Source organism: Diadema antillarum, unplaced genomic scaffold, assembly GCF_040938485.1.
Source record: "Diadema antillarum isolate AM-2024a unplaced genomic scaffold, OU_Dant_1.0 scf00000087, whole genome shotgun sequence".
Classification (NCBI taxonomy): domain Eukaryota; kingdom Metazoa; phylum Echinodermata; class Echinoidea; order Diadematoida; family Diadematidae; genus Diadema; species Diadema antillarum.
This window is the reverse complement of record NW_027270976.1, coordinates 2052793-2067659: the sequence shown is the minus strand read 5'-3', so window position 1 is coordinate 2067659 and position 14867 is coordinate 2052793. Positions and strand designations below refer to the sequence as shown.

The 14867-nt window shown below is 36.9% G+C and overlaps 1 protein-coding gene across 1 annotated transcript; it reads left to right on the top strand.

Moving 5' to 3' along the window:
- Positions 1 to 74: 74 nt before the first annotated feature.
- Positions 75 to 6217, top strand: LOC139718043 (tubulinyl-Tyr carboxypeptidase 2-like). Its single transcript, XM_071629532.1, has 9 exons — positions 75 to 317; positions 1364 to 1452; positions 1701 to 1757; positions 2151 to 2225; positions 3063 to 3234; positions 3782 to 3827; positions 4580 to 4659; positions 5302 to 5385; positions 5987 to 6217. Exons 1-9 carry the CDS (start codon positions 75 to 77, stop codon positions 6215 to 6217), a joined length of 1077 nt encoding a protein of 358 aa, XP_071485633.1.
- The last annotated feature ends 8650 nt before the right edge of the window (positions 6218 to 14867 follow it).

Genomic DNA, 14867 nt, shown 5'->3' with positions numbered 1-14867 from the left:
GGACACAGATCAGGATTAGTTACATAAATAGGCCACGCGTAAGAATGGACACATTAACAGTCTAATTAACGACGATGTCTAAATCTTCGACGACAGTGCCCTCGTCGAAAGCAGCATCTGCAACAGGCGACAAGAGTGATGAGGAAACAGAAAATGGCGGCGGCGGCGGCGGAGGAGGTGTCTTGTTTTATGTGAACAAGGACGGTTTCCCCATGTCACATCAGACATGGGAGAAAATGTGGAACCACTGTGCAAATATTCATCCCGATGGTGAGAACATGGTGAACAAAATTCGCGGAAATAAAAATGTTCCAAAGGTGAGAGCTTTAACTTATGACCAAATCTACTTACTGTACTGAAACATTTGATACAGTTCAGTTGTAGGCCTAATAAGTATAATGTTGATCATGTATATCTGCAGTCACTGAGTCAGGTTGGTTAAAATGTGATAGAGTCTAGTCCTAGTTAGTAGGTTGAGATATGTATTGATGTAAACACATCCCAATTCAAGTGGCCTGTTGTGCATTCTATTTTTAACTTTTTGATGCAGTATCAAATTGATATTGATATATTAATAAAATCAAAAGTCTCCGCTAGACGTGCACAAACAATTACATTCTCAGTAGTGATTCAAAATCAAATACTCTCAACCGTAAAGAAATAGCTTCAACTTAAAGAAAATTTGACTTACGATTGATTAAAATCTACAGAATATGAAGAGAAGAGGACTTGAAAAGACCTTCAACTTAGGCAATTACTCGACTTACACGAGGTCAACTTAAGCAAGGTTGATTGTACTGAACAGTATGTGATCAACAGTTCTGCTAGTACTACACTAATAGTACTGCTAGATGCATGAAAGACGCACTGTATGTACACATTTCGTAATCCCTGTCCGATCCCTTTTTCCTTCATCTAGTGATCGCACACATTCAGACACATGCAACCAAAGTAACATTTTCTCTCACAGAGATGAAATCACAACAACATTAATTAGCCAGGCAACATTTCGATGATACGTGATGGCATTTTATTATGTGTAGTCAGTGCATGTGAAATTCTATGTACCATGAGTGTCACATTTCTAAACCTTCTGGAGTAGATGTTTAAAGAGGTGTGACTGACCTTTGTTCTTATTTCATGTACAGTGCACTCCCATTATAACGAACACGGTTATAACGAAATTCCTGTTACAACGAAGTAAAAATTTAGGCCGCAACATTATCCACTCTATGTATTTCTATTGTTTATTTGTTCGGTTATCATGAAATTTCGATATAACGAAAGAAAACTGCCAGTCCCGACGACTTCGTTATGACAGGAGTCCACTGTATCTAATCAAAGTAACTTTTCCATTTCCCAGGTTCCTGTTCCAACAGCTCCATCAGTTCACCTGTACACGTCTGCATCAACAAGAGTTGAGGCTGTACAGAACTACATGAAAGAACTTCAGTATCCTTTCCTTGAAATGAGGAATTTTACTTACTGGTAAAGGAATCCAGTTGATGAATTGTAAAGTGTGTGCACTATGGTGTATACACTCATGTCTTTGATTGTTGAATATGAAGTTCATGTTGTATGAGCTGTCATGATTTTCATGCAAAATTTTTACGTTTTTTTTCTGATAGAAAAATGTCTCATGTGTAGTAAATGTTACAGTATCAGAATAGATTTTTACCTTGACCAATGTACTTTGTCAGATACAACCATACAGGCATGCAATTCTATGAGATCAGAAAGAACAGACCACTCTCAGGGTAAGTAGAATATCTCGCTAATACCTCTGATATGCCATGGCAAGTTGCTATGGCATATTAAAAGTATTTGTTTGTTTATGTTTGCTTGTATAATTTAGTTTCCTCGTCTCCAAGTAGATTTTACTTATTGATTTTTATTCATTTATTTATTTATTTTTAAGATGGCTGCCACTCAAAGCTTCTAGAGAGCACACTGAGACATTCATTGAAATTCAGTATCATGCTGCTAATGTACTCTTCATACAAGGTAGGCCTACAGGCCTTTCTAATTCTCCACTATTTCAGTAATCATCTGTGTATGCCTCTTACTCTATAAAATATTGTCCTACTCACTTTTTTTTTCATGCAGAATGCTTAAAAAATATCAGTGTTATTTGTTTTTGTTCTTTCAAGTTTAATGGAGTCTGCAAAGGAAATGATAAGAGAGTCCCTGCCAATCAAGTGCTTGGAGGCTGTCATACTTGGAATGTATCCTTTCATTTAAAGCTGACTGTACCATCAGTCTCAAAGATGTGTATATTATAGGTAAGTATATAGGTAACTGAGCTGACATCTTTACGCCATTTGGCCTGCTTTAGCTTGTAGGTGATTTTATCGATTTATATTTGTTTTATCATTTGTATACCAATTACGTACTCACATTTAAAACCAGTACAGAATTCTTTGCAATAAATAATCTGGGCTCTGAAACCTGTGAGAATGCTAGTCTCACCCGATGAACTTTCTATCTTTCATGAAGAGATGGAAAAGGTAAATACTGTATACGCCAAATATTGCGCGAGGTTTTTATTTTCGCGAATTTCGCGAGTCAAGTGCTATTCGCGAAATTAAAGACACGCGAAAATATTGACTCTGATCCCGATGTGAATGTGACGTACGCGTGTACACTTCTCCGTTCAGTACAGACTCCATGATCGCGAATTTAGCCACTCGCGAAATCGTTGGGAATTCCCGATTTGCGAAAATTTAGACTCGCGAATATATGGCGTATACAGTAGCACATTGAAGTTTATGAAGACTGTTGTACATATAAACAAATGCATATGGTACATCAAGGCAAGTTTTAAACCCATAGATATCTCCGCGAGGCTCATTGTTTTCCTCATATCTTTCATCTGTATTTTATTCCTTAGCTGCAAGGTATTGATACAACAGTCCCAGAAGATCAAGGACCCGCAAATGTTCTGTGTACTAAAAAGTACTGTGTAGTCATGTGGTCTAATTAAGTAATAAGTTAAAGGGGAAGGTGTTGCTATGTGTTCTCATGTCAGTTCCATCGTCCTTGACAAAGACACTTCTGTTTAGCTATCTGACTAATGGAACCCCTGGCCTTGAGCGATTTCCTATCAGCTTCAAGACACAGTTCTCTGGAAACATCCACAGGCACGTGGTCCTTGGCTTAGCGCACAATTCTCGCTATGGCGCCCTTGGGATGAGCAGGAGGGAAGACTTGATGGACAAGCGCATAGATTTCAAGGTTCATATATCTGTAGTTTGGCATATTTTGTGTGTAATTTAAACCATCTTTTTCGTAGGGGTATGAAACAACCTTTACAAGGAATGATGGATGGAAACTAATTCACTCAGCTATTGTATAGATAACAAAAGGTTGAATACAATAAAAATTGAAAGTCTTGAATTGAAGTGATATGCAGTAATCATTAACTGTTGCAAGAGCAAGGAATCAATTGAAAGGAGTTCTTTGTACAAATTTGAATCGGCTTTAATAATGATGTCATATTTTATGGAAAAAATATCAAACATGTCACGTACAAGGGATTCAAGTAAAGACTACTCTGAAAGTGCTTGAACATTTGAATGTGAATGCACACTACGATGTGTAGTAATGATGATATATTTTACTTTAGTAAGTTTACATGCCCTGAGAACCACATTGTGTTTAGAAAGGTTAGAAAACATGACCTTCTACTGTTTGCCTTTTTTTTAAAATTCTGAGTCTCTATCATGTAATATGCATCATTTCCACATTGTGTTTATGTTTGTTTGTTTGTTTGTTTCTGCAGTCGTTATCAGAACTCATTTTCAACTACCAAGATGCTTACAAGAAGTGTAAGTACATCCACAAATGATATCAAAGTTGTTTAAAAATTCAAGAAAAAAATATTTCTGTCACATTGTGTTTTTCCCACTCAAAAAAACCTACATTGTTAATATTCTCTATGAAAAGTACATTTAAATTTAGAAATGTAGGCCTTATAATAGCTGAATGAAAAATGAAAATAGTAGCTTCATTTTAAAATCTAGAATTTAAACAAAGGCATCTGAGAAAACTTAATGGAGTATTTTCACATTTCCAGCTTCAATATCATAGATATATGTTTAGTAATGTGATGTTCAGTTTCATTGAATTAGCTGTGTTCTGAAGTTTATTGCCTTTAAATGAAGAACTCTTTATAAAAAATACGAAGGTTTGAGAGAGGGGGCTCCATTTTTTTTTTCTTTTCAAGTATCAGTGATCTAAATTATGAAAAGTTGCTGTTTCCTTGCTTGTATGCAAATGTTATTTGGTTAGCTTGAGATTTTTTTTTTTTTTTGGTAACTTGTGAACCTAGCTACCAGAAATTTCAAAAGAGAATATGTGCGTGTGTGTGTGTAAATGTGTAAATGTGTACTTGTGAATGTTGTAGTCTGATAAACATCACCAAAGTTGAGCAAAAAATTTCATGATAAGGATATGCTTAGCATCACAGAAATCAATCAGGTATGACATTTGACTTTTAAACATCAAACTGTGTACCCATTTCAGTCTTTCAAAAGGAGCTGATGTGTTATGTGTTTTATATCTGTTCCCTTGTAAACAGACTGGCACATAGTGAAGAAGGTGAAAGTTGGTCTACCAATCTCCCATGATCCTCACAGCTTTGAGCAGATTCAATGGAGGGTAATTATGGCTGATGTTCAGCCAACTCTTGTCTCTCTATGGAAAAGATTACAGATCAAAACATTATGAGTATCAATTTGGGTACTTACAATGTATTTCTAAGTTTACCCAGGTGAGGTACTTTATCTTATTCTTTATATCATGTTGGTACCTACTGCAGTCTCATCATGGTATCCTTATAACAGAGGCAAAGTAGAGTGTTCTATTTTCTTGCATAAGATCAGTGAGAGCAGATTTTTACCTTCTGTACCAGTACAGTATATAATAAGGAAGTAAAACATTGATTGCATTCAGGGGAAGTGTTTATTCCAATCCCACCAAATTGACAAGAGTAACTTGAACCCAATTATACAAAGTCAACTGTATGACACGATTGTAGCATTTCAAACCAATATATCAGTAATCAAACAACTGAAGGTGACTTGTATTGCTCATTTGCATGCATGACATACTAATAGTTCTTACTATTGACCGAATGGGGTTCAGTGATATTAGCTAAAGTTTTCCATTTGCCCTAATCTTAGTTCTATTACATCCACAAAAAGTGTGACAGGCCATGTGTTTATGTTTTTGTCCTCTTCTAGTAGTGCCATGATACTGACACCAATGTTCCACTTTATGTGTGTGATGTTTGTTTTCCAGCACCTTTCTCTCAATCTATGGAAAATGAGTCGGACAGAGGCCACAAGAGAGATTGACAAGTATGCCAAGGACATGAAGGCATGTGTAAGTACTCTTTGCATCTAGTTGTCCTTTTTGTATATCACAAGCAGGAAGAGTAAGGCCATGGTGTTCTCTGATGCTATGTCCACAGTAAGTCAGTTAATATTTAATAAATTTTGCAGCTTGTAGAGAGAGTAAATGGAAAGCAAGATGAGCATAGTTTGAGAGCTATGTGTTGCTCAAGCTCCAGCGTCAAATTTGCTGTTAACTCTTCAACAGGACCTAATATACTGAATAACAAAAAAGGTATTTACCTGCAATACTGTAAATTACTGCATTTGCTTGTGAATATCATAAAGTTTTGTATCTCCAAGTGTACTTACCAATCCAAGATAATCAACTCTTTTCTCTGTGCTGTAAAGCAAAAGATGTATAGGCATGCATACTTTTCACAGAGGGCAAGGAAACAAGAAAACTTAAAATTTTCGTTGGTATGGCTTGGATTTGTCAATTTGATCCTAAATTCTTTGAGAGACACTTTCAGTCTACACATTGCATTGACTTCATCAGTAATAAGACAAAGTCAGCTCTATCACTGGAGTGAAGTTACACAGACATCTGAAATTCCAGACTTTGTCTAACCATCTCCATCTTTCTATCCTAGTACAAATCCAGCAGGTCTGGTAACACCAGCTACCAGTTCGTCCAAGAGGCCAACCCATACAACTCACCCCGAAGAAACCCCGGCCCCAGCAACACGCCTCGTATCAGAGAAAGTCATGCTTCCCCTGTGGCCATCAGGATGACCCAGGCAGGGACAGAGCAAGACAGTGATGATGATGGCCCTGTGGTGGAGAAGAAGCTCCATGCAGGAGGATATGAGATCAGGATTTAAACCCTCTGTGTGCCAAATTAATTTCCTGTCCATATGTTTGTGTGTGAAATTAATCCACATTTGACTCATTAGCAGAGAAAGGGTTAAAGGAATATAACTGTACATAATATGTAGTATACCATGTGCTTTCACATAATCAAGTGCAGCAGGTAATATTCAAAACCTTCCTAAATAAATCAGTGTTCTTCATAGAAGACTAGTGTTTTATGCTATATCATTGCTGTACAGTCAAACCTGCCTTAGCGTCCACCTGTCTATAGTGACCACCTGTCTATAGCGGCCACTGAAAAATCCCCCCAGGAGAAAAGCTCTGTTAAAGACCCTGTGTATAGCGGCCACCTGTCTATAACTGCCACTTTTTCCGTCTCCCTTGGGTGGCCGCTAAAGACAGGTTTGACTGTACCTAAAAAAGGTGTGCTCAACAAATAAAAATATTTTTGTATTTCAGTATAATTATGTAGAAATATAAGATGTAAGAAAAAGAGCATTAGAGGAGAGAGAGAGAGAGAGAGAGAGAGAGAGGGAGAGAGAGAGAGAGAGAGAGAGGGAGTGATTGAGATTGTATGGACATGATGCTGGCATCTTAAAAAAAAATACAAACAAGCAGATGTAAAACTGAAATAGAAATGTTATCTTCATTTGTGTTCTATTTTTCATTTCCACTGAGAATTTAAGCATATACAGTGCAAGTATCTATTTTTTCTTTCGATTTAATAGAAAGACATAAAGAAATATCTAGGTATTCGAGATTGACAAGATATTGTTCAGCTCTTAACTTTACATTAGGTATGAACAACAACAACAAAAATCCAAGAAACTGGTATTTGATAGTCATATTGAAACTGCATGTATTCATACTCTACAGGGTATTCAATCTACTGAAAAAAATAAATTGATAGATTAGGGAGGATATTTTTGGCATTTTTCACTTCAGAGGAGATGTAATGATATCCAGAATATGAGGCATTCTTATCTGTACATAGTATGCATCTTTGTTCTGAAATGAAATCCCAAAGTTGCCAATGAGAACTTTAGCAGTTAGAATAACATTTGTCTCACTTGCCCACAATGCTGAGTATTTTCTTGCATTGCAGAGTACATGTACTTCAAGCTCTGATCAGAGTTACTGTATTTTTGTTCAGCAACTTTGTGTTTCAGGTATGATGCACTTTATTCTAAAAAAACAAGCAATCAAGCAAGCAAGCAAACAAACAAACAAACAAACATCAATTTGATGGTTGCAATGAAACCGTTCATGAATTAAAAACAGTATAAAACCATATGCTGCCAAACTTAAACACTCAGTTTTACTGTTGATACAGAGTAACGTACTACAGTCAAAACTGCTGTAGTGGCCACCTGCTGTATACGGCCACTAAAAACAATCCCCCCCCCCCCCCCCAAGAGAGCCATGTTACAGACCCTGTCTATAGTGGCCACCTGTCTATAACAGCCACTTTTTTCATCTCCCTTGGATGGCTGATATAGACAGGTTTTACTGCATTTTTTTTTTTTTTTTTGGGGGGGGGGGGATATTGTTTTGTTAACGCGATTTAGAGAATATACTATATTTTTTTCAGGAGGTATAGAAAAGAAAAATAAAGATGCTGTGTATGTTTGTATGTTATTTAGGTCAGTACTTTTCCAATTATTCAATTCTTGTTTCATTCCGTCCTTATTTCCAGTTTTCTGTGACGTCTTTCCTAAAAATTTGTACTGATATCATGTACTTTAACAACACAAATCATTATGTAGTGTATGTGGATCATTGTGAAGTGACTGAATTTATTTGTCCATGTTCATATACTTGTCAATTGATATGAACAAGGAAGAGAACAATACCTAGCTAGCTAGACAGATAGAAACAGAGATAGTGAGGGGGGGGGGGGGGGGGTGTGAGAGAGGTAGAGAGCAAGGGAGAGATAGATAAAGCAATACATTTGATGTAATGTTAAATGCCATGTAGGACTGAATCATGTTCTCAAATTTATGCATCTGAACTTTGCTCAAGCCTACAGTACAATGCAGAAAGTGCCTTGAAGGAGAATAATGTCCTTGTAATCCATTGGGTAAAAAATAAATGAAATCAAAGTCTCATGGTGGAGGTTTGTTAGTTGATCAAAACTTTGTCGATCACTGTTTACTTTATTACTCTTCCAGTGAAGTTCCATGTTCATAGTGAATTATCGTGATAAATCCTGCATTTTCATGGTAAAAATAGTGTTCTGTTTATCACTTTTTGAATGGAATAAACCATGTGTTAAGGTGTCTGTAATGAAAATGATTTATAGGCTTGAACTTGCAAAAACAAGGAAATCTGTGACATCTACACATGTTTGATTAAAGAGTAAGCTGGTGTACAGTATGAATTACCCAGGGATATTTATTTTGTCTTTGAAGATTATATCAAATTTGAGATCATATCGAATCTCTGCTTGTGATTATTGCGATGGCTGTCATGATTTAGATTACTTCTATAAAGTAGTCTATATACATGTAGATAATTATAGTGCCAACCCAGGGGCGGATCCAGGAATTCTGTAAGGGGGGGGGGGGGGGGGGGGGGGGGCGTGACTAATATTTCTGGTGCCACTTCCGGGTTTCATTTCATGTTTTTTCTTTTTATTTCTTTTGTTTTTAACAAAAAATAAAGGGGGGGGGGGCATGCACCGGTTGCGCCCCCCTCTGGATCCGCCACTGCGAACCTACATGCTGTTGAATGGGATTCATAATTGAACCTTTATTATTACAGAAAAAAAGGTGTATATAATTGATCTCAATGTTGCATGAAAGTCCTTGCTGTTATGTCTATCATAGAAAGTAGTGTTCATGTGATAAAGCCTTGTTTTGGGCCCTACATGATTTCACCCATGTAGGAATATTGTCTAGTTGTATGCTTGGATGAAATAGATACAGCTCGACAACATGTAGGCCTATTTGTCTGTTAGGTGGATTTTTTTTTAAAAGATGTATCGTATCTTCTGCATGCATTATCCAAAATTAAGAGAAATGAAGAGAAAAATAAAGAGAATTCAAAGTTGTAGACCTGACGTGTAATAAAAGAATAAGCTTGATATATCAACCATTGTTTTTGTGTGTATTTTATACACTCTACCTGTGTTTTTTGTATACTGTACCTGTGTTTATAATTATGCATATGCCTTTACTCTTACATAGTATACACTGTTTTTATAAACACAAGAACCAAACAACAGCTATGAGAGAATGGAAACAGCAGAAGTATTATGTGAAGATGAGTTTAGAAAAGGGGAAGGGGAACTTAATTCTCTGCATTAGTGAAAAAAAAGAATTGTAGAAGATACAGTACTGGGTATTACCATGTTTATAAATACTGAGTGATGTAATCATAAGGACATCTTTACTGTATGAGTTATAGAAGGGACTTGATAACTGAGAAGTTTTATTGACAAGGATTTACAATATATTATTCATCAAAAGTAATTTCAAGAGTAAAAAAAAATGCCATAGTGAGTCCACAGATGGAAGTTTGGAGGATTTGATGGGCAAGGTAGTCGTTGATATAATTTTATTTGAAATTAAAAAGAACACTGAAAACATTTTAAAGGCCCTCACGCAGTTAAATTGGCACCAATCACGTCCATCTTCTTTAATTAGTCTTGCTGTTTCTGGCAGCTTACGACAAATACATAAATAGGGGCCTATGTATTTTTGCATTGAGTTGTAATATTCAACCTTGCATTGCAATTCAGTGAGCTGAGAGAAGGAAAGAGAGAAGGAAAGAGAGAGAGCAGAGGAAAGGAAAGTAGACAGTGATATTAGTGGAAGAATACAGAGAGAGAGACCAGGTGAAGAGATACAAGGAAAGTAGGCATTGCTGCTGAGAATGAGAGTAAACAAATTGCGAGAAAAGAAGACAAACTACCTCTGGTAGCTGACTGTATCGAGATGGACTCTTCGTCTGAAGACGCGAACTAGTAGACGCAGACTAGTAGCAGACGCCGCTAGCCAAAGACGCGTAAACACACCGCCCGAGAGGGCGCTTCGCGTTGCCACGGCAACTGGTGTTTACACCCGCCCATTCATCAGCTGTTTTCGACGGAGACGCATGCTGCTGCCACCACAACATACATGTACTGCCGCGCCGGTGTATACCGTAACCATATCATATGAGAGGGTATCGATTGCCGCTGAAACACGTGTATTCAAGCTGCAGTACTGTCATCATTCTAAAAGCAGACTCTCAGGTTAACACTATCGTGCAAAATCCAGAAGAGTGAAATATGGATCCTCAAAAGATGTACGAGATGAATAACCAGCGCGAATCCTGGTGCGCTGTAGAACTCAGTGCACGGCAGGACTGGTGCAAAGCTCAGAGACAGCACTACTCGGAGAACTTCAAAAGCACCGTTATGAACCCGAAACAAAACCAGCCAGAAAGCGAGGCGAGATGCACTTTCCAAGTCAATGACAGAACACATAGAGAGAGGAGGCACTTCCCCAACAAATCCAGTAAGTAAACTATCAATATCGACGCTTTACATTTGCCTAATTTATTTGTTCGTATACTTTTTTTTTTTTTTTTAATGTGCAAAAGCCAACTTGTTTTATGTTTGAGTTAGACTTATTTCATTTTTCCGGTAACAACAAAAACAAACAAACAAAAACACAATCATATAAGCCTTATAGAAGCTGAGAAAAGTGAACATAGAAGGGTGTATTGACAGGTAGATAAATCATAAAAAAGCTAAAAGGAACCTGTACATGACTCAAATTTTAGTTGTTATTTTAATTATGGTTCCTTAGTCGAAATACTTCTGCCTTTGAATTTCCTATTGTGCACATGCAGTATGTTATGTGGCTATCTTTTGGACCCCCTCCCAATGTTGGGTTTGAGTGAGCTTGGGAACCGCTGAAAACTAAGAGATGGTAACACGTTCTTTGGCCAAAGCAGTTAACTTCACCATACACTTAGATTGATACAGATTTATATGGAGCTAGTATAGTACGTAAGTAGTTGGTAAGTTGTGCCTTGTATCGTCTCTCAATTTCCAGTATTTTCCAGGCTCAGTCAAATCGAAAATACAGTATACTAGACTGCACTATTCATGCACTTCTTCCTGTGTACTGAATATCTATATTGTGTAACCCCTAATTTTTACCCATATAATTGTCTTAGCTGGTAGATGTTGATGTTATTAACTATTTTGGTGCTTTTTATAATCTACAATGTAGTTATAACCTTGCTTGAAAATGTTCCCTTTTTTTCCAGGTTACAGTCATCTTGCCATCTAAAGCCAAGCAGGGAAGGGGAGATCTGCTGGAGAATACCTGAAGCTAGCAATGACACATAAAGAAGATGGGTGCTGCAGAGGAAACTTAAAAAAGGTGATCTGTTGATGCTGGACATCCATGGCTGGATTGCTTTGCTGCAGAGTCTGAGATCATGTGGAGCTGGACTGACCCTAATAATATTCTGCTTCAGTATAGATTCTGATCAGGGACTGGTGCCAAGGAACCTTCTGTGCTTGATAGTGTGTGCAAACTTCTCAAAATACACCTACCCATTGTATGTCTGATATTTATGATTAACATAAGGTATGGCAGTCATACATGTACATGTAGTGGATAATGTAATAAATTGGCTTGAAATGAGCTGGCAATACTATCATCATTGTTATGATGAACAGTTAGCATGGATCTTTTTCATTTTGTTACAAAGTCATCTTATAAAGGTTTCCTACAGTACACAGGATTTGGTCATGTGTGGTGCTTTTCACTTAAATGTACAAACTTTGCCTCTTCACACTGTCCAGGGATTTGTGTCATTCCTTCAAGTAGTATACCACTGTACTTCTGCTACAAGGGGGGGGGGGGGGGTGCCTCCTTATCTAATTCTCTCTGGTCATGCAGTGTTGAACATGTAATTTTCAAAGTATCAAAAAAGGGAAATGATGGGCACGAATTTACCAAGAACTCCTCCACCATGAAAAAAAAAAGAATCCTTCAATAGTTATTAGATTTTGCCCACAGCATTGTTATTTATACATTTAAAGCACAAATTTCAAGAGAGCATTTTTCTAATATTTATATGTACATTTCATTCAGACTTGGTGTGCTTTTCAATACATGTACCTTAGGGAACTGTCAAGTACTTGATATCTTTTTTTAATAGTAATCCCAAGAGAGTTGAATGTTTGTTACTCACTTGAATAATGTTACATAATGCATAGTGGAATTTTGAATGGCTTGCATTCGAACACTTCTAAGTATTACTGTATTTGGGTACCTCGTCTTGATCTGTCACATCAACTTGTCAGATGAAAGAACAGAAAAAATTAGTTTAATTCTAAATGTCAGAAGCTGTTTGCCGTTACCCAAGTACATCGTGCATAATACACAACATTCAATTTTGACAAATCACCATAAAGATGCCTTGTGTTAGATTTACTCATATTTGAATAAGGCAGCTACATTGTATGCTGAAGGTTGTTGAAAGTAATTTCTTTATGTCAAGATGCTACAACATATTTTTGAATGTGTGCATATTTGTCATTGTACGGTGTATATTGAAATGTGCTGCAGATCGAGGACAATTGCCGTAAAAATCTAAACTCACTCATGGGCTGTATCATACAGAACTGCTGTTATTATCAGCTATGTGTGACCATATCTGTGATAATAGAATACCCCGACTGTTCAAAGAGGGATATCTATTATGGCCCCGTGTAGTCATTAATTAAAGCGTTTCGACAAGATTCTTACAGAAAACCTGTCCAAAATGTGCAGTACATGTATGTAAGCTTCTTCGTCACAAGGATACATTTTTACTTGGGCATGCATATACCCTGTACATGTATCAGATTATGGATGGACAATTTTAGTCTGGTGTACTACTGGTAATACCAAAGGGGAAAGCTATGCAAGCCTCAGTTGGACTACACAGTAATCTTGTAAAAAATGTGTCGACAGAATGAGAGTGTTGTTACCTCTGCTGAGAAAGGTTGTGTTTCATCGCGTTGGTTTGTTTGTCTGTTTGCAAAATACGTAACTCAAAAAGTTGCTAATGGATTTCAATGAAACTTGCAGGAAAAGTTGATGACGACAAAAGGAATGTATGATTAAATTTTGGTGGTTAATCTGCGAATTTGTATGGGTTATTTGAAGGATTTTTGAACTTTTGGCAGATAGGGTGCATGAGTATGTATTTGATGTTTGCATGTGCTCTAAAGTGCGTGCTCTGAGTGCTCGGGTGAGGCACTGTGTAGCTGGAAACTGTAAACAAAAGGCTTCTGTATTGGGAAATTGGGCTATTTTCAGCATGTGTTCATGGGTGGAAATGAGCTGCTTGTCAGAGGTCTGCACTGAGCGTTTTATCTAGTTATTGTTGCATTCTTTATAGGGGGTTGTATTTGCAGGGCTGCTGTCTATATACACATAGCATTTCAAAAGCTTCTACAGTTACTTGAGTAGTTGTACACTGTAGTTGATGTCAGTTGCGATATTTCTTGAACCAAACAACACTGTATCATTTAACTAAACCCACAATGTGCTGATGAAATTTATGCAGAATTTGATTACCAGTGTGGTACTTGTCTTGATTTTTATGCAATATGTATGAACAATGTAAGCAATATTGATGTATACTTTTGAAATAAATATTTCAAGAATGAAACTTCTTGTCAAATGAAAGCAGCAATTCTTGTACAAATGTATGATAGTGAGTGCATGGGAGGAATCTGAATGAAACACCGACAAGATATCTCAGTCCATTAAAACTCATAAATGCACACCACACACACACACACACACATGCCTACTAATCCACACAGATTGGACAGATTGAAATGTCCTAGTTGACCTCTATGGCAGTCTGTGATGGGAAGGCATTTCATTTCACTTGATCACTCTTACACACACACTGTCAAGCTCTCATTATTGACCACCAATATCTTTACGCATGTTAAAGAAAAAAAAAAAAACTCTTCTCTTCTCTAAACAATGATAACATTCAAACTTGACAAATGATGTAACTGGACCATGGTAACATTTATGATATATTGCACTTAGAAGTTTATCTCTCTTTGTTTACATGTTGTAATAATTTTTTTTTTAGGCTGCCAATCAACCTTTGTGGGCCAGCCATTTTTTTTTTTTTTTTTATTATTTTCCCCCCTCCTTTTGCTCCTTGAGAAATACAAAATAAATTCATGTTATGCTATGTTGAGGCACCAACTAAACCTACATGCCTATTTATTTATCTGTTTATTCAAGAAGGCTGAAAATCACATTCCTAGCCAATAATATTTCAAATTCAGCCCTACACCAGACCTATCCATAATCTATGATTGATTTTCAGTGAATGTCAAAATCAAATGTATAGCATTCAAAACAAGACAGTCTACCAATTGGTGCTCAAAAAGCTAGGAGAAATGTGGACTTTACATTGAAAACATAAGTGGGAGAACATTTGACATTTCAAAAATTGGGGCCCCACTTCTTGAAAATGTTTGCAAAGATTGAAAGTGGCAATACAGTGCACTTCCGTTATAGTGAACACGGTTATAACGAAATTCCGGTTACAACAAAGTAAATATTAAGGCGGCAACATTATCCACTCTATGTATTTTTATTGTTTATTTGTTCGGTTATAACGAAAGAAAACTGGCGG